Source organism: Pogona vitticeps, chromosome 2, assembly GCF_051106095.1.
Source record: "Pogona vitticeps strain Pit_001003342236 chromosome 2, PviZW2.1, whole genome shotgun sequence".
Classification (NCBI taxonomy): domain Eukaryota; kingdom Metazoa; phylum Chordata; class Lepidosauria; order Squamata; family Agamidae; genus Pogona; species Pogona vitticeps.
This window is the reverse complement of record NC_135784.1, coordinates 285672895-285693830: the sequence shown is the minus strand read 5'-3', so window position 1 is coordinate 285693830 and position 20936 is coordinate 285672895. Positions and strand designations below refer to the sequence as shown.

At 38.2% G+C, this 20936-nt stretch overlaps 1 protein-coding gene across 2 annotated transcripts in view; it reads left to right on the top strand.

The window, feature by feature from the left end:
* Nucleotides 1–20936, top strand: part of MAP3K1 (mitogen-activated protein kinase kinase kinase 1) — an 84415-nt gene that overhangs the window by 27885 nt on the left and 35594 nt on the right. For both annotated transcript variants that reach the window (XM_072992739.2, XM_078384425.1), the window contains exons 2-5: nucleotides 16676–16826; nucleotides 17777–17983; nucleotides 19108–19308; nucleotides 19665–19781. In XM_072992739.2, the coding sequence (XP_072848840.2) occupies nucleotides 16676–16826; nucleotides 17777–17983; nucleotides 19108–19308; nucleotides 19665–19781 (676 nt within the window). The remainder of the gene's footprint in view (nucleotides 1–16675; nucleotides 16827–17776; nucleotides 17984–19107; nucleotides 19309–19664; nucleotides 19782–20936) is intronic.

Genomic DNA, 20936 nt, shown 5'->3' with positions numbered 1-20936 from the left:
GACTTACTTTACTGGAATCATTGGGGGGGTTTCCTTTCTACTACAGTGTTCTGCGCCTCTCAAAAACTGTCCTAGTGGACTAGAATATTTCCGGAAGATTTTTATGGCTCTTAGAACTGCTGGGAGGCAGAGGAGGGAAAAGAAGTTCTTAGTGAAAGTCAGTATGATCTTTAAATATAGGGTCAAATACTGAAAACCAAGAAATTGGTTGTACTTGTGTCAAGAAAAACTACAGAAAGATTTCAGTCAGCAAAACATAGTATGGTTTGCAGAAATAAAAAAGATGGTTGAATTCTTGTTCAGTTCTGAAGCTCACTGAATAACTTCGGGCTAAGAGAGTTCTGACCAACTGGCAGGCTTTCTGTGAGGAAATAATGGGAAGATCCCTATATTTGTGTGGCTTAGAAAAATGGAGTACAAATGAAAGAACAAATTATTCTAGAGTAAATATAATGAGAAGTTGTGTTATTTCATACATGCCTGCATGCATGCATGCCCCCAACATGTCTATGTTTAGGAATGGTTGGGCATATAAAATGGATTCAATACCTTCTTCACAAAGTTAAATATGTTCTGAAGAATAGACTTAATTTGATAAACGTTTTAGAGGATATATTCTTAAGGATTTATGTCTTTGCACACAGCTTCAAAATACATTGGGTTAAAGAGGAGTGTTGTGACATTTCTTTGCAACCAAATGTTCTTGGAGACTGTTGAAAAGAAGTAGGCGCTCATTCCACATGGCTTACATTCACAAAGTAGACTAGAGGTGCCAAAAATATCTTGAAATCAGACCAGAGTTCTTTTGCCATTCCTTAATGAAAATAATGTAGCAACCTTCTAATACAACAGCCTTCTATATTAGATTGGTGAATCTTTTTCAGATTCGTGTCCAGTATGGATACATTGGAGAGCCTTATGCTTAAAGTCAGAGCCGTGGGTTTCCCTTTACTTTTGCTTCCCACTAGGTAAAGGTAAACGTTCCCCTTGACATTTAGTCCAGTCGTGTCCGACTCTAGGGGGCGGTGCTCATCCCCATTTCCAATCCGGAGAGCCAGCGTGTGTCCAAAGACAGTTTCTGTGGTCACGTGGCCAGTGCAACTAGACATGGAACGCCGTTACCTTCCCACCGAGGTGGTACCTATTTATCTACTTGCATTTGCATGCTTTCAAACTGCTACGTTGACAGGAGCTGGAACATGTGATGGGAGCTCACTCCGTCCCATGGATTCAGTCTTATGTCTGCTGGTCTTCTGACCCTGCAGCACCGAGGCTTCTGCAGTTTAACCCGCAGCGCCGCCACCCTCCCCCAACTCAGGGTCTAATGCTCCCCTCCTAAGCCATTTACATGCAGTTAAAAGCAGACATATATTTTTCTTTTTAAACTTGGAGGGAGGGTTTCTTTTCTTTATTTGCAATTAATTTCACATTTGCTTTTTAAATTTTTGTTTGCTCCATCAAGCTACCTTCTACCCAACAGCAAATATTCTTATTTTTAAATATGTAAAGATTCTATCACTTATACCACCCAAAGAAGGAAGAGCAGTACCACCTTAAGAGATGCAGATTATTCAGTGTTGTTCTGTATATACTCGAGCAGAATGTATTCAGAATTAAATGGCTTTTTTTTGTTTTAAAATTGTGTAAAGAGAAAGAAGAAATGGTAAAAGAATAAAATGGTAAAAAAAATATGTAAAAGAATTAGATGGCTCATGATTTGGGGTACAACTTGCATGCTAAAACACTGGTTCTTAACCTTTGTTACTCAGATGTTTTTGAACTGCAACTCCCAGAAACCCCAGCCAGCACAGTTGGTGGTGAAGGCTTCTGGGAGTTGCAGTCCAAAACTCCTGAGTAACCCAAGGTTAAGAACCAGTGTGCTAAAAGATAGGCAAGTTAAAACTGATCATCATTTTCAACTTTTAGGTTAGTCCACCAGAGGAAGACCACAGGACAAAGTGTGATTGATTGCTAAGAATATGAAAGTGTTGGTTAATAGAACTGTAGTCTGTAGTTTCAGAATTTATGCAATCCAGTCAGGGCAGTCCTTTCAACTTTAGTTCTCCCTCCTTTCTCCATGAGTCCATGTGATCAAAATCATAACAAAACCCTGTCAAATGGATGAATGCTGAAGAATGTCTCCCACAAGGACAAGACTAACTGGACCATCTGGAAGTCTCTTAATAGACTCCGAGGTAGGAAGATCAAAGAATAATCAAGTAAAATGGAGCTACTTGTATACAGGACAAATCTTCTATGTCTGTGGAGAAATTCAATCAGTGCAGCACTTATGAGCATGAATTTTTTTCCCCATCACATGTACAGAAGAAGATCAAAAATACTCTAATTATCTTAAAATTAGTCAAAAATAGTCTAATAATCTTAAAATTTTAATTTCTTTTTAATTTTATCTATTTTTCATACATGTCCATAATTTTAAATTGTGCAACACGAAGGGAGGGAGGGAGGGAGGGAGGAAGGAAGGAAGGATGTCCTTCTAGTGCTATGTCTTTCATCTAGGTACAGTCATGTAGATGCTTACTCACTAGCAGGGGTCAGTGTAGTACAGCATTTACAAGTTAGGACTAGGATTTAAAAGACCTTGGTTCAAATCACCATTGGCCATCAATCCTAGTGGAGGACTTGAGTCAGTTGTACTCTCTTGACCTTGTTGGTTTGTCCAAAAAGTGGGGAGAAGGAGACCTGTGTAAGTTGCAGTAACTTAACTGAAGGAAAGGCAGGATGTTGATAAAACTTATAAAACAAAGTGAATAAATAATAGAATAGGAACAACCTCCTTCATTTGCCGTACAACACATAGCCCTCATAATCCATCTCTTTCCTTTTCTTCCATTATGAGCTCCTGTGTTTTATCTTGCTAGGTAAGCAGGCATGTGAGGGTTTTAAATTGTATTGATGTCATAATGTTCAGTGAATACCAAACAGTGGCTGAGACCCTGTTACATATGTTATATAAGGCTGATGCATCAGCCATAATGATTTTTCAGAAATGTAAAATTTCTGATCCCACCCTTCAACGGTTCTGAGGCTTCCAGGAATCTGCTTTACTCTGAGGAAGTTGTTTGGGGCCATGAGATGTGGAGGAGTCTTTAACGTCTGAAAATTATTGTCACTGGCAACTATTTGCAATATTCAGATATTAGGAATTCTCCAAATTCTATTCTCTGTCCCCCCCCCCCCTTTCCCTCGGTGAAACTGATTCCACAAGAGCCTTTTGGAATGGGAATGGGGGAGAGATCAGAAAAGTTTTCATTATGAAAAATCACTGTGGCTGATGACATCATCAGCCTTATATGGCATAGCTGCTCAAATAACATTTCAGCCAATGTGCTCAACTCTTGTCATATTTCCTTCGTGCTGTTGGAACCAAAATACTACAGTATACCTGCCAGCAGTACTGTTTTCCCAAGTGTATTCTATCCACCGTCCCCTTCCCTCCTCCATGCACTTCTAATTCTGAATCCACTGAGCATATTTAGTCTCCACAGAGTTCTTTGTGTATGAATTTTCCCCTTAATTTTTTCTTCTACAAACCCTTGAAATTCCCCATTGTGTGCTAATATTACCCTGTCATTTCTCACTGGTTCATTTCAGCTACTATCCTGTCAGCATTGATTAGCTGATTTTGCTGCTAGGAATGACAACTGGAATTCTATGGTAACATGCTATAGAGTAACCAGGGACGGATGAGCCTGTCATACAAAAAGTGGTCATTAGACTGCAGTCCTTGCTTTGGCTTGTGTCCCCTTTTACAGTATGTCTCTTTCCCCCCTTAGTATTTGAATCTCTAAATGTGCACGTGATCTATGTAAATTTATCTGATATGCTTCAAATGCTGTTCAAGCAGTTTAGTGCTTGATTTGGCTTTAGATGAGATCTGAGAAGAATAATCTAATTTGATTGACATTTGCTGCAAATTGGATGGCAAAATGAATTTCTTAATTTGGGGGTTCAAACCCCTCACTTCTGACACCAGTAATAACTTTGGGATGTATTATAAGACTGCTGCAATACAGTGGACCCTCTATGTACGAAATTAATCTGTATTGGAAGGGTGGCTGCAGGTCGAAAAGTCTGTAGGTCGAGTCTCCATTGACCTACAATGCATTGAAAACCAATTAATGCCATAACCATTATTATTATTATTTTTTGGTCTGTAGGTTGATTCTCCGGCTGCAAGTCAAACATAAATTTTGCGGCCAGAGAAGTTTGTAACTTGAAAAGTCTGTAAGTCGAGCCATCTGTAAGTTGGGGGTCCACTGTAGGTGTGTAACAGTGAGTTATACTGCAGAACAAAGCCCAGTTTATAATGTGGGGATAAAAACAATGGCTCACATGTTAGGGTTCTTGTATTCTGAGCTTCAATCCAAACTACGATGGCATTTTTAACACCTGGGCAGCTCTGTAATGTCAGCCTCTTAAAGCTTGACCTAGAACATTCCATCGTTATGGCAGCCTCTTAAAGCTTGACCTGGCAGACCTGCAGCATACTGCATTGTTTAGGGTTGTCTCACACAGCCACAGGCCTTTCCAACTTTGAATAGGGACAATGAATTGCATTTGCTTTGGCGCTTATGGTATTATGGGTTTTTTTTTCAAGTATTTTGCACTCACAAAATAAGTTTTCTTCCTCCTCCTCTTTCCTGCTGACTTCTGGAGTTTTCTGAGGTGAGGGGCCAGAACACATTCGTATTTGCCACTAGCAACATCAGAATATTGGATTTCCCGTTGACTCTAGTGGAAGGTTCTCACTTCCATGTCTAGAAGCATTTAACAGGATAGCTTCTCTGTGGAAACCAGGAAGTGACCTATCCAGAGAACATTTTTCTCTCTGTATTTTGATTTGTGTTTTTTGAGCCACTTCATTCCTCTTGGTCTCCCTCGTACTTCTGTTTTTTCTTATATCTTTTTCTTCTCCTGGTAGTCATCATTCGTTGCCTCCTGAGCCTTGTCAACTCTGGAGGGGTTTCCAATTTTTGTCTCTGTGTTTCTGAAACCTTTGACTCTCTGATATCTTCCCCCTGTGCATGGGTGTTGTCATTCTGGGTGTACAAGCAATGGTAGTCTTCTTTTAGCATTAGAAGTAGAGTATAATATATTGGGGAAAGAGTTTTGGAGGATGACTTTACAGTCTGGGCAGGACAGATGAATCTGATGAGCAAGAGTTTAAAAAGTAGTGACAAGCACATTATGAGTAATCTCTAGAACATATTCTCATTATTATACTGTAAAGTGAGAGCAAAATTTGCCACTTTTATGCAAAGCAAAGCAGACAATAATAACCTCACTTGCAATCTTAGGTCATTTGTCTCAAAGTAGATGGTATTTAAAATTTGTTTCTTGACGCAGTAGTTTTTATATTGATGAGGAGTTTTTAAAGAAACACATGATTAGAAAGACAAAAGTGTTGTTAAACAGCACTGGGATTTGCAGTTGTTGAAAATAGTAAAACTGCTTGCCTGTTTTACAGAGAATTGAATTAGGAGAAGCAATGTTATTCTGCCAGAATCTATAGGTAGGATGTTGTAATAGCACCCTGTCCAGTGCTTTCTAACATTTATGTCCCCATATGTTTTATTGCTTGTGAATATGTGCAGCAGCCAAGCCTTACAGAACAACTTATAGAAGTTGTTAACACTTGTGTTCTACAAATTTTTTTACTCACACTCCTGCCACTTTAATAATTGACTGCCATCAGGTATCACAAAGTGCCTTAGAAACTGCTCTAATTTCAAAAGTAGTTTGCAATGCAGTATGTGGACCTGCTGTTTGAGAAAAACAAGTCTAAATCACCATTGGTCTCATGAGTTTTTTGGACACTGGCCAGTCACTAGAGTATTAGATTCCTGTGTTAGTTCTGTATAAATGAAAGAATTAAGATATATAGAATTCTTGGTGAGCTATTCATAGTAGTGATTTCTACATGTATGCTCAAATCAGGAAGTTCCCACAGTGGCCATAATAAGGGCCCCTGTTGTATTGCTGAATGTTATGTTAACTGTAATGCCTCCATGACACATGCATTATTTGAAAATATAATTATGCAGGTTGACTGAACTATTGCTATGGGAAGTGTAACTTTGGAGTTCCAGGCATGTGTGAAAAATCTCTAACATAACATCACTATTATAATTACTTGCATTTAGATTAACAACTTTGTAAAGATGGCTTATGGGTTTCAGTAGTCCTGCATATTTCCCCCTGGCTTTATAGTTGCACTTTAACATTTTTATAAAGCCGAAATTAAAATCTACCAGACTAAACTAGCATATAGCTTTTAAAAGTTATTCATATTTGGGTGTTTTATGTATGGCACAATTACTGTACTTTGTTAACAAATGTTCCATATATTCTGTTTTGGTTTTAGTCCACCATATTTTGTAGATTGTACCTTATTGAGTAATTAATTTAAACATGAGATTTTGTCCAAGCTGGAAGAAGCAAATTACTGTATTCAAGAATATCTGGTAACATATACAGTCAACATTAAATTTATCAATAGGAGGTCACATCATAGATTGTATGGAGCCTTAAAAGAGGTAAAATGAATTCACAATTATTTTGTTACTGGATTTTAGCAATATTAGTAAGCAGTGGTTATAAGAGTCTGATTAAATAGCTAAAACTGGACTAATTAATTATTATATGGGTTGTAGATGAAAAACAGGGTTATAATTAAAACTAAAATTGGTGATACAACTGTTTCCATAAATATGGTCATCTTCTCTGTACTTTGTTTTTGCTTCTTATACTTCATTTCTATTTGTAGCCACTTCCACTAGGCTGCATTACTTAATTATAGAAGAAAGAGGAATATGTAAAATATTGCCAAAATACTTGTAGAGTGAAATTTGATGTTCGTTAGAATTAATCTTGCAGGATAGCCTTGTGGAATGTTACTTGATGGGGAACATTAGAAACGGTACAAAAGTGTTTAAGGATATTCAGGTTTGGTGCTGGAGGAACTGTGAAAATGCAGATAGCATGTGTGTTTCTGAGACATTTTGCATTTTAAAGAGGGGTGCTTGTTTCACCAAACTTCTCAGTGCCTTGTAGACCTGTATCTGTGTTTGCTCCGCCAGTATTTATTCCAAATTGTGGTGGTCAGACTTCAAGAAGCAGGTCATGTTACTTCCTCACATATCATGCTATGAAATGCACATCAAAGTAGGTTTTGAAAAAGAAAACAGCAGAATAGAACCTGACTAGTGGGAAAGACCATGAAGGTGTGTAAAATTCTAGTTTAGTAAAGCTTTTACGACTTTTTCTTTACGCCACTTACATTTGAGGAAAAGCAATCATGTGATGGTAATAACCTCTTTGCAGGGTGACATGATCTCACATGTATGTGCACATGCCCCTAATCACACACATCAGTAGTTTCTGTCATATTGATGATTTGGTGGAAAAGGATTAGCCCTGTTCCAGCTTAATGAAGTTTCTCTGCTTGGTGAAGCCCTATCTGAGGAGGCCAGACAGCAACTGTCAGGACAGATGATTTGACCAATACCAATACTGATTCCCCCATGTCTAGACTGAGCTTCAGTTGATCCCATCAACTGATTAATTGCCCCAACTTTAATCTGGGAGGAAGAGAAGTACAATTAAGTGACATCAATGTACTGATGCTATTGCAAATGATATTACTAAGATTGTAAATGCAGTAGGGCCAAGCAATGGTATTTCAGTACTGTAGTACCTTTTGGAATTGGCCACGCAAGTAATGTTTCCAATTCAGGTAGCCTAGGCAGGATTAATAATAGGTGTCATTATTAGTAGGCATAACAAACATTTAAAAAAGACTGAATCAAGTGTATCTGTATGGTCCAAAAGTAATCATGGGACAGAGCACAGAGTCACAATTCAGACCCAGGGTGAAGGAAAACTAAAACAGATACTGTACTTCCTATCCCATTTAGCATTCATAAGGTTAGAAAAGATCATCAGCGATTTGAACAGAGGAAAGAAGAGATTGAAGTTAATACAGCAGATCTAGTTTCTTTTTTCCTTTTCTTTTTCTTTTGTTCTCTCAACTTAGTTTATTAACTTCATTGGAATATTTTTACACTATTAAAATTATACATATCTGTGATGATGGACAATTGTTGTACGGGGTTTGACTGGATAGATCACATAGGTCATTGTATAGCCTCCCATATGTCATAAGCCAGTGATGGCTAACCTTTTTGAGCCTGAGTGCCCAAACTGGGGGGGGGGGGGGAACGACCCGGGGAGCAGTGGCAGAAGCAGAAGTGACGGCAGCAGAAGCAGACGTGGCGGCGGAAGGGGGAATCCTGGGCACAGAGGTGCCTCCAGATCCCACTCCGGAGCCGCTTCCAATTGGGCCCAAACCCTCCACTGCCTACAGTTCATCTGGCCCACCAGTGCCAGCTGCTCCAGATCCTGGCCCATCGCCTGTTGCCACCTCCTCAGGTTTGACTGCCGGGGGTAGCAATCTGGTGACTCTGCATGCCAGCTGTGGCACATGTGCCATAGGTTCGTCATTGCTGCCATAAGCCTTTGTGTTTACATAAGAAGAGCCCAGCTGGATCAGGCCAAGAGCCCATCTAGTCCAGCTTCCTGTATTTCACAGTGGCCCCAGCAGATACCTCTGGGAACACACAAGACAACTAGATACCTGTCTCCTGATACCACTCTCCTGCATCTGGCACCTTCCCCATCATGGCTCGTAACCTGCAATAGACTTTTCCTCCAGGAATCTGTCCAATCCCCTTTTAAAGGTCTCTAGTCCAGATTCCATCACCACATCCTGTGGCAAGGAATTCCACAAACTAACAACACACTGGGTAAAGAAATATTTTCTTTTTTCTTTTCACAGTATAATTTATCTTACCCTGAAATCAGAACAAAGCTGCTGCAGTATCTTACCCGTCTTTTTAGGGCTTCATGAAATGCAGCTCCCAGCAGTCTGCACCATTAGGCTTTCTGGCTTATGGGTGGTAGCAGAGCACCTGCCAGTCCTTTTTATTTCTTGCTAAAAGCACTAACTGAGGGCAAAGGCCAGGTCTGTTTGCATGGAGGCCTTGCTGAGTTTTTTTTCCTGGGCTTTCTTTTTGTCTCCTGACCACATGGCCTGGGGGTGGGGCCTAGGGGTGGGACTTCCTGCTTTAAGAGAGCGTGTCCCAGGACCGCGCGCCTAAGGGTGCGCAAAATTCTCAAATTTTGTATCTGGCCTTAATATGGTAAATAGGAAAGCCAATTAGATTTGCATAAGCCGGGAGTCAGGAAAGTTTTAAGGATCAGATCATACTTTTGCACTATTAAAGAGCAGGCAGGGTAGGTGGGGCTCGTCAGCCATGGAAGGCAGCCCATCTAGGAGAAGGAAAACTCCGATTTCAAACCTCCGCTGCCTTGTGGCTATATCCACTCATGGAAAAGGCTTCAGGAGTTAACCTCGAGGCAAAATCCGGAGCTGGAGTCCCGAAGGCAGCATGTGTCGTTCTGCCAACTCCTGCAACATTGCTGGAACCAGTTGTATTGGCTCTTGCCTTTCCATTGGACCATTTCAGCAATGTGGAGAGGGGGGAATCTGCTGCTTGGGTAACAGCCTATCCTCCATATTACCTTACCCGGGCTTCATGCTCTGGAGAGGACACTCCTCGATTCAGAGCATGTTACCATAGTCTCTCGAGACTGAAGGATGCCTATGCTAAAAGCACTAAGAAGCCTGGCTGGGAGAATCCTTGCAAATTGCTGGGGTGATGTATTTCATAAATTTAGAAAATCCCATTCCTATTAGTAGTTCTTCTTGAAGGAGAAAGCAGCCATCGCACAGTAGGAACTTTTGAATGTTCATTGCTAGTAAGCAAATACTTAGCAATAGATTCAAAATTTCAATATTGGCTTTTTTTTGTACTGCACGGTACTCTTCCTGATACTTTTTATTTGTTTATTTATTTATTTGAACTGCTTATTTGAAAATACATCTGAAATGCTATGCTGGATAACCTGAAACCTTCGGAGTAGTGGCACAGGCTTCTTGTAATTAATTCCCAAGTTACTTTCAGTACAGTGGGGTCTTGATTTAAGAATGGCCCGAGTTAAGAACATTTTGACTTACAAACCACTCTCATAGGAAAATATTGACTTGACTTACATACTTAGGTTTGAGTTACAAACTGAAAAAAAACCACGTGGGAGGCAGGGAAAGTGCAAAATTTGAACTTTCAGTTAACTGTTGGCCAGTGAAAAGGGTGCCTGTCTGCTTCCTCACTCCTCCCAGCGTTTAGAGAGTGGATTGGGAGACAGTCTTCAGACTGCCTGGTACTGCCTGGATTGTATTTTCCCTGCCTTCCCTGAACCTTTCTTGACCTAAGGAAAAAAGAAGCAAAATATCCCCCTCTAGTGGTTGAAGGCAGAATAGCAGCTTCCCATTAGTTTCTATGGACGGAAAAGAGCAGATACGGATCAAATGGTTCTCAATGCATTCCTATGGGAAATGCAGATTTGACCTGAGAACTTTTTGACTTGAGAACCGCCTTCCAATACGGATTAAGTTCTCAAGTCAAGACCCCACTGTACATCACTTCTTTGGTGACTTTCTGTCATGGTAAACAAACTTTTGTCTTCTGAGGCAGAAGCTATTTCATTCTTAAGCTGCTTTGTGTGGATGCTTTTTCTTACTGCTGATCCATTTCTGGGCACAGTTTTAAGTGCTGGCTCTAACCTATAAAGTCCTAAATGACTTAGATCCAAGTTGTCTCTAGGATCGTATCTCCCTTTATGAGCCTGCTCAGGTATTAACATCATCAGAGGAGGCCTTTCCCTTGATCCCACCACCATCACAGATATGTATGGTCAGGACACAGGAAAGGGCATTCTCAGTTGTTGCTCCCAGACCATGTTTTTTAAAATTTAAAAAGATACAATATACAAGACCATAAAATAGTTATAAGCCAACAAACTTCACATAGTAAACATATCAAATGGTATTACTAGTTAACATGATTTCCTTTGATTTGTATTCATTTTCAATAGCGATAGGATTGGGGATAGGGGGCTGGGGAAGTGGACATGGGTAGGGGAAGGGTAAAATGCCAGAGAGCGAGAGGGTACTTTTACGTCCACTTATACAATTCTACTAGAATTAAAAAAAAAAGAATTTAACAGGTTTTACCAGAATTACTATAGTTACTAATCTCTCCATTCCCTGAGTGGACCTTAGCATTCTTCTTTTATCTATGCTATCCAGTCCATATTTCAAGTCCAGCTATAAAATCATTCCAAATTTTTGCATCCTTTTTAAGACGACTGTGTTTCTGTTTTCTTCCAATGTTTCCCATATTATAGCTACAGTAATTATTATCAAATGTTTCATTTCTTTAGCTACAGTCACACAAGTAATATTCAATTAACATTCTGGTTTAAATATCTCACAAAATAAAGGGTTTTTTTTTTTCAACATTTCATATACTAATCTTCAATAATCTCAAATTAATTTCTGCTTCTCTATCTGCCCACCCAACATAGCTGAAAGTACCCTCCTGTATTTTACATTTCCAACACTTATTTTTTAAAAATCCTAAAGTGGTTCTTGATTTTCATACTATAAGTTTTGAAGGCAGATAGTGTCCAGTTTTAATTTTTATATTTGTTCGTAAATTCTTTTACATCTGATATTGATCTGTTCTTTTCATATGAGTTTCTTGGAGACTCATTTTATCCAAAGAGCAAAGGTTGTCTTTGCTCTTCTTAGATTCTCTTTTTTCCATGGTGGGTTTTCCTTTGGCGCTTCCCATTTGATTTTCTAGCTGAAATTCTGAACTTCCTTCTGAATTTGGTTCTAATGATCCACTTGATTGCTCTCTTCCTGTTTCTCATATGTCTTTTTCTCTTCTTTCCTACCCAGCTATTCCCCCTTTTTTTCATAAAGTATTCTGCCTCTATTATTGAATTAATAGAATATCTCTGTGAATAGAATTGGAAAGAGAGATGTTCAAGTATCAACGACTTATATATAATTGAGTTTGTTTTCAGGAAATATGTCAACTCCGCGTATTGTCTCCTTTTCTGTCTTATTTACCACAGAATATGTTTCAAAATCTTAATTTCTTTATTTCTTTTATAGTGGATCCTTTATCTTGCATGTAACTTAGAATTTTTTTCTCAAAATACCATTCTCGTGAATTTAACATGAATTTCTCTGTGGAGTTCATTATTCCTGGTGTATGCTGTGTTAATTTTTTATGCTGTATCTATATTTTGCTGTACTTCTGGTCGCATCTCCAAAAAGTTAGTAACAATTGCATCGTCTTCACTTTTTTGTTTTGGAAGATTCTGGAATCTTAAGTATGAGGTTGGCTCCCTCCATTTGTAACTTTAGCAGGTTGATTTCACCTCGTTTTCTTTCATGTTGTATCACTACCAGGTTTGCATTCATAACTTCCATTTTTTCTGTTTTTTTTAAAATGCTTTTTCTATTTTAACTATTTATTTTTTATTTGGTGTCATTTGCAACCCTAAATCTTTAATTTTGGCTCCTTTTTAAGGAGAAAGGCCGGGTAAAAAAAATTAAATAAATTTAAATAAATAAATAAATAATACTGGTATTCTGCTCTTCTTTTGAATTATTGTGGATTGTTTATATTGGCTTTAATATTAGCTGTTCTGGAGATTATTTTGGCTCATAAGAGAAGGATATAACGTCTAAAACTTTCTGATGTTTTTCCTCTAGATTTATACTATAAAACATTGAGAACAGTTTTATTTGCTAGCAGTCAAAAGGCTGGCTCATTGGACTTGTCTTTGAAATGTCCAGAACTTAGCAAAGGAAATGTGTTTTACCTGGTGCATGTTGGCTAAGACAAAATTAAACTGAACCCATTCCTTAAAACCTGACTCAGTTCTTACCATAGGTAAGATCTTCAAATCATGTGAAAACCATTCTACAGTATATAAATTCAGAAAATATAGTCATAGTGCAGCCCTGTTTAGCTATGTAGCAAAAACAACAACACTATTTTTCTGTATTCTGTTTTGTTTATTTGGTTTATATCTTGCATTTCTTTCAAAATTGAGATGTAGTGGTGCTCACCAAAAGATTATTGTTAAAACATATGGACAAAAAATTGGAAAGGTAATAATGGCCTTTAGGTTTTATCTCACCAACAGGGAGGTGTGTCAGTTATGTATCTTGCTATCGTATTATTCTCTGAACAGTTATTTGCTGTCCCGAGGTAAATATTGTACAAATCTGCTTCTGCGTTAATAGAGACTAAGGGATGTGGGTTTTTTCCTGAAGCAAAGTGGTGGAGCAAGTGAACTTAGCTCAGATTTATTTCACATAAATCCATTTAAAGAAAAATGAAAGAAAATATGAATAGCTTGACAAGTATATTGCCAAACTTTCAATTTGAAGGTATTGCTGTTGTGTAAACTCTCTTCATATATTTTCATTTATATCCAAACAGTTTGTTGCAATGACTTGACTTGCTTCTCTTTGCCTGCTATCCTTTGGATCTAAAGTTCAAGCACTGAACATTAAGTGGGTGCTTTTTATATATACCTGAGCTTTGCTACACTGTTGCTCATGTTGCAGAAGGCCCAGGTAACTATTCTCACTAGACTAGCAACGTTGTTCCCAGTGTTCTATGGTAGGAAATTGTGTAATCCTTGGGGACTGGGAGACTCTTCTAATGAAAATAGTGAATCTGGAAGAAATGATGCTGCTCATTTTAATCACATATAAATTCTCGTTCACGTGTATGAACTTGTACTTTGAATCTGAAACTTTTGAATGTATAAACAATACAAAGACTGAAATTCATTCTTAGTTCCAGATAATTGAAGTTATTCTTATAACATATCTGTATCCAAGTCAAAACACTTTTCAGTCTTGGCTGGTAATTCCCACCTGCATTTAAATAACACTTCTTTTATTGTAAGTAAGAGCAATTTTCTTATACTGTCACATGACAGGAAGCTAGTTGCTTCTGCTCTTTTTAGAGAACAAGTGAAGACTGTGAAGCCTTTACTACGGGAGTACATTGTTAATAAAGGTCTGTCCAAAGGCTATGGAAAGACGTTTTTGTATCAGCTGGAAAGGAACTGTGGCTATTACGAGAATGCATGGAAAACTGTTTGGTTCTGCAGCTGTTTGGGGTAATTTTTACATAGATAAATTCATGCTGCAGTGAATCTTGTCTTCTGGAAATACAACTATATTTTAGGTGTTTGTGGATGATTATCTAGAGTGCTTTTGTTAATTACTGGCTGCTACTCTTACTATCTCAATAATTTTCCTGGCATTAATAAAATCTGTATAATACATGTGAATGCACTGGGTGCTCAACAGGGCTGTGAAAGAGTAGTAGTGGGATGACCTTGATGTTAGGTAGGAAAACCTTGGTGCCCACCCCCTCTTCGGGGTTTTTTGTTTGTTGCCTCTGAGCTGTTAGACTGAGCGCAAGTCTGAATTGAAAAAAGGATGGCAGGAAAAAGGGATTGAGCATTAAATAACGTAGGACCCAAGTGCTTAAAAGAACACCTTTCCCAGTATCAGTATGTTCATGAGAAATGCCTTGCTTGTGATCCTCCTACTGAGATTGGCCTGCAGTATGATGTTGCACTGTGCCTCTATGGAGAAGAGCCATCCTGTGTGGCCTTGGGTGAGCTGTACAGTCCAAGGGTGCCCCCAGATGAAGAGAATGTTAAACCTTTTCTAAGTGTATTGTCTACATAGAAAACCCTGAAAAGGGTTGCCATTAATCATAACTGACTTGACAGCACATGATGATGTTGATTTAGCGGATGGGGGAAGAATATATGGTGCATATACATAGAGCCTATTGCATGGGCAAGGACTTTTGTGTGTGTGTGTGTGTGTGTGTGTGTGTGTGTGTGTGTGTGTGTGTGTGTGTGTGTGTGTGTGTGTGTGTGTGTGTGTGTGTGTGTAAAGCTATTCTTAATTGATTCCTAGCCACCATACAGTTGAAATATGCAAGTTAAAACTGGTGTGCTGTCCTCTTGGCAGACCTTGAAAAGAATGCAGTTTCAGAGAAAAAATGCCACTCATGTTCTAATGCCATTATGTGCGTGTGTATGCATGCACATGTATAATTTGAGATTTCTATATTAATGGGAATGAGAAAGATTGAGACTGCTCATGTAGAGCACTTCATGAGAGTCATTAATCTTAAGGCTACAAAGCATCAGTGACAGTGTTGACACTGATGGTTGTGGTTCAGTATTGTAATTTTTAATCTACTTTAACTGGTGTTGCAGAATATACAAAGAATAACTTCCACTATTAAGGTGATACAATTACAAATATTGTAATATTTGATTATAATAATTAAATTTGTTTTAATGTGTTATTGATTGTATTTTAGTTTTTCTTATTTTAACCTTGTGAGCTGCCTTGAGTCCTCTTATGGGGAGAAAGGCAGCTTATAAATGAAATAAATAAATAAATAAAATAAGCAAGATGGCCTATAAATTGATATTGTAACTGTTACAGAAGCAACTAAGTTTGAAAAATCTTTAATTTGACTGAATACAGTTGTTTAAATTTTACAGTGGTGCCTTGTACAACGATCGCTCCGTTGAGCGACAAAATCGCTTAGTGACGGAGTTTTTGCAATCACAAAAGTGATCGCTTTATGATGGTCCCTATGAGTTTTTTTCGCTTTGTGATGATCACGGGGAAGCAATCATGGCAAAGCGACCCTTTTTTAACAGCTGATCAGCGGTTTCAAAATGGCGGCCGGGAAAACAAAATGGCCGCCTGCTGTTTTTCCTCGCTTAAGAGGCAGCGAAAATGGTGGCGCTATGGAGGATTTTCGCTTAAAGGTGAGGTTTTAAGCCCATAGGAACGCATTAATCATGTTTTAATGCGTTTCTATGGGCTTTTTAATTTCGCTTAGCGATGTTTTGCAACTTTTTTTCAGGAACGGATTAATGTCGCTAAGCGAGGCACCACTGTACATTAAAAATTATATTTGTCCATAAACTCATGAAGTAGTGTGGCTTCGTCCATTAATAATTAAAAAAAATTCTGTCTGGAGAGAAAAGCTGCTATTAGTTTACAAGTAGTTTCATTAGTAGTTCATTAATAAATGAGTTGAAATCCTGTTGTACAACTCTGCTGGGCATAAAATTGTGGTGATGCCATCCCTTAGCAATATTAACTTAAAGGGGAGGATAGGAAGTGTTAAATTAAATTAAGTTAAAATAGTTGTAAAACTTATCATTCCCTTCAGGTTCTGAGCGTTCTTAGGGATTCCTTTAGCCCTGAGGATGCCTTTCAGGGAAATCTTTAATATTACAAAGCAGTGGGATGACTGACAGTGATTTGCCGATAGTAAAGGCTCCCTCCCAAAGGCTTCCTCAGGGCAAAAAGCTTGTGCGACTGCAGATCCATTTCTTTAAAAATGTTTGTTTGTTACCGGTTATAGTAGATTACTAGCTCAAAGGTTTTCTTTGAAAAATTAAATTGTTCAGGAGAAGTAACTTTCCTTTTTTGTTGTTGTTAAATAGCCTATTTATACTGGAGGTTTGTTCTTTGCTTCTGCCACTGAAGTCAGTGTTGTAGCAATAATTATGGCAGAGAGAAATGTAGACTGGTTCAAGGGTTAAACAAAACTGTGCGTTTATTGACAGTCACATTTATGATTTTTGCTTAATTTTATTGTAGGCGTGACATGGAGAATAAAGAAACCCTCAGGGGGTTGCAGAAAATGGATGACCGCCCAGAGGAGCGCATGATCAGGGAGAAACTCAAGGCAACATGCATGCCTGCCTGGAAGCACGAATGGCTTGAAAGGAGGAGTAGAAGAGGCCCTGTGGTAAGTAAGGCTCAAAGAAAAGTACTGATATTCTATTTTTTAAAAAAGGTAAATGCCAAAAGCACAGAATTAGCTTTTTTGCATGATGCAACCTTATAGGTAATATGTCAGTATCATAATTGCATTATAATTCCTTTTGCTTCATTTTTTTCAAATTGCTGAATATGAAACATCACATTCTAAAAAATGTAGAGTTCTGCAGTGTACTGTTGAAGTGAAGCACAAATTCATATTGGTGAAAATATTACAACACTGCCCTCTGTTGTTAGTATATTAAATTGAATTTTATTCACATTAGATAGAAACAAAAAAATCAATAGATCTATCAAGTAACATTTTAATGCTTGGGATGTTGCACAAGGAGAAAAACGAATGGGAGGTCTCATTTGCAAATTTCAGATTAGTAAAGGATTTGTGCTCAAAGTGGAGTGAAAAGGAATATATCCTTCTCTTATTTCTCCACAAAAGTGCAATTTTGTAAACTCTTTGGTCAGAAGAACTGTAGAGCTAATATGAAGTCAAGGAGAAGAGTTTGCATTTCTATACTCAGTTGTCAGATTCCAGTGGGCCTTTAGACTTATCAAAAAACTTACACAGTAACACTTGAGAGCCCATCCAAACAATGTTTATATTTACATATCAGATATTGAAGGTTGTAGTGCTTCTTTCTGGGAATTTAGCTCTTGGGTTTCCAGATAAGAGAACCCAGACTACCTGTTAATTTAGAGAAGTCCGTCAATTGTGGAGAGATATGGTAGAAGCAAGTTTTCATTCACAATATATCATGATTCTACTCATATTATTAGTAAGTCTCAGGGAAAAATGGAGAACATTCAGTATGATTAGAATCCAAGAATTACTGACATACGAAGAACTTAACGGTGAATATCTCTTTTCTTTTAAGAAGATCTCTAGGTAACTGTCAATCACTTCATATCTTTCTTGACAAGGTGGTAAAGCCAATACCAATAAAAGGAGATGGCTGTGAAGCAAGCAAACCGGCAACAGAGACTCCTCCTGAAGGACAAACAATTGCTACTTCACCTACTCAGAAAGGGAGACGGAGTCCTTCTCCTAGTAGTACCTCTTCATCATCTTCTAGGACTGTTAAATCTGAATCGCCTGGTGTAAGGAGGAAGAGGGTATCTCCTGTACCTGTAAGTTGAAAGATCTTATTTAACTTTAATTTAGGAACGTAATGGATAGAGACTGTTTCTTCACATATGAGCCCTCCTTATCCATTCTGCCCAGCAAGAGCCCCACCAACAGGGTAGAGTTGTTGATAATATGTGAAAGGGTCTTCTCTAGTGTGGTGCCAAGACTCTGGAATTCTGTATTCTAGAGGCTTCTCTGGCTTCTTCTATTATTTTGAATGCCATTTTCTTCAAGCACATCTTTAGCATGCATGATGTTTTAACTGACTCCTTTGGTTATGTTTTCTGTCCTCTGAATTGTTTTTACATATAGGCTGGAATTCTGTTCCACAGCTCAAGTGAGAATGTCATCGTCACCGGTGGCAAAAAGTTGCTGATTTTGGCAATGTTGGGGTGCATGCAACTTGCACACAATGCAGGAAAATCATGTACAACCAAAAATCACAAAAGGAATCCTAATTATTAGTGATTTGCCACTGCTGATGACAGAATTCCTACTGCCAATGCAGAGCTGCGCAACAGGATTTCTGCCACTGTCTTGTGTCTAGTTTTTGTAATGGCTGGAATCCTGTTGTGCAACTCTACGTTGGCAGTAGGAATTCTGTCATCAGCAGTGGTAAATCACTGATAATTAGGTACTCCATTCTGGAACCCTGGAATTGTTGGTGGGTGGGCATGGCTTGGGTAGGAACTTTTAATTCTCCAAAAAACAGATATAGCATGGACACAGCTGATGACATAATCTAATCTGTGTAGTGTAACTTGAGCAACAAGATTCCAGCGATTTTGTTTTATTTATTTTTATTTTAAATATAAGCCTTATATGACTTCAGTATAAAGTAAAAAAAGGTGATACAGTATTGTAGCAGTGGTGATAAATAAGTTCCTGCTGTTGAGAATGTTGCTCAAAAAGCTAGCTTAGAATATAGTTTTAACTTATTTAGTGGAAGAGGTGATAGTGTTTCTGTGTCACCAGCAGAATGTATAAGTGCTAGGTCAGGAAAATGTAACTTACGTCTTCTCTGTAACTTAGTCAAGCTAATGAATGAAGTAAAAGCTTGTTTGTCATGGAGGGGGTGGATGTTTAAGATCCACCATTAAGATTAATGGAAATATATTGCTTTAAGTTTCAGAGTGGCCGAATAACACCACCACGAAGAGCTCCGTCTCCAGATGGTTTCTCACCATATAGTCCTGAGGAAACAAGTCGCCGAGTCAACAAAGTCATGAGAGCCAGATTGTACCTCTTACAGCAGATAGGACCCAATTCTTTCTTGATAGGAGGAGATAGCCCAGACAATAAATATAGGGTATTCATTGGTCCTCAGGTATGAATTGCATACAATGCACCCTTTTGAATTATATTTTTAATAAAATATTTGATTTCCACAGGCACGAATGCAGGAGTTGCCAAAATGTCATTTCTCCTCCCCAAAATAATTAGTTATATTAGCTTTGCGTGTGTTGTGCGTGAAACAATATTCATTGTTTCCTGGGGCCCAAACTATTATCAGTCCATTGAAGGAAGGCTACTAAAAATAGTTATTGCTAATCATAGAATACTTTTGCTAAAAGTAAAACAGAAACATAACCCTAATGATTCTTTAACAGAGTGATTTTTTAAAAATTCTTGGAAGTGTGTAAACAGCCATAATAAATATGTGCAGCATTTTTGTATTTACAGACATGTAGCTGTGGGCGTGGAACATTTTGCATTCATCTCCTATTTGTTATGCTTCGAGTGTTTCAACTTGAATCTTCAGATCCAATGTTATGGCGAAAGACCCTGAAGAACTTTGAGGTAGATCATCCTGCCCTTTTAGTTATAATTAAGTGCTCATAGCTGTTGTAATCCATTGTTCAGATTTTCAAATTAGTTGTGATTTTAATGTTTCACTAGTGTACTGTTAGTATTTTCACAATCTACATTAATGCTCAGTATTGTATGCCACAGATCAATATCCAATAGATAGATATGGCTTGTTGATCAACCAGCCATCAGTATTCTTCCACTCAGATACTTGTCATTTAGTGCACACTTTGTGGGCCTGATCATGATTTAAAATGTGAGAATAGAAAGTAGGATAGCATATTTCTCCTTAGAATCGCTCCTTTTGTAACTTAATTGCTTTGGCAAGTATGGTTAACTGCTGTTAAGGCTGACCATATCCCACTTATAGATGCTTAAGGAAGCCCTTCAAGGATGACCTTAAGCCTTAGTGATGTTTATTATTTGTTGTATCTTATAATATCTATCTTGTTATCATGGTAGGTAGGTGTGGGGTGAGAAGTAATCTCAGAATCTCTTGATTTCTTAAAAATGAGCCCTGTATATAAAATCAGGAAACCTATTCAGGAAAATATGTCAGTGTACTTCTTCCAATTTTTCTCCTCCCCAAAAATATAAACAAGTGCAGAGGCAACATTGGCTATGTCTAATAACAGTCATTGGCTATAAAGTTATTTCCAGTGTAAATCTGGTCAAAATGCAGTCTCGATGCCCCTGTATTTAGAGTCAGAGGTGGGCAACTGTAGTTCTAAAGATGTTGAATTAGAATTCCTGCAAGTGTCCAAGTCAGCATGGTCAATGGTGAAGAATTCAGGGACTTGCATGTAATAACATCTGGAGAATCGCAGCTATCCAGTCTTGATTTAGGTGAAACTGTTTTAGCCTTTGAATACAAAATTCATAAATAAAAATATTGAGTTTTCATAAAATGGATCCATCATTTTTTCCTATTGTTGGTTGCAACCTTTTTAATGTACTGATATTTTATTTTTCTTCTCCGTGGCCTCTGTGAATGCACACAAATAGGTTTTACTGCACCTGCGCAGGACTCCTCGGAATATTCTAGAGGTTTAAAAGACGTGATTAGTGGGATGTTGCCCCGTGGCAGGCATGCTCCACCTGCCCGTAATACCTCAATTCCTTTTATCCGCCGCTGAAATCTGACTT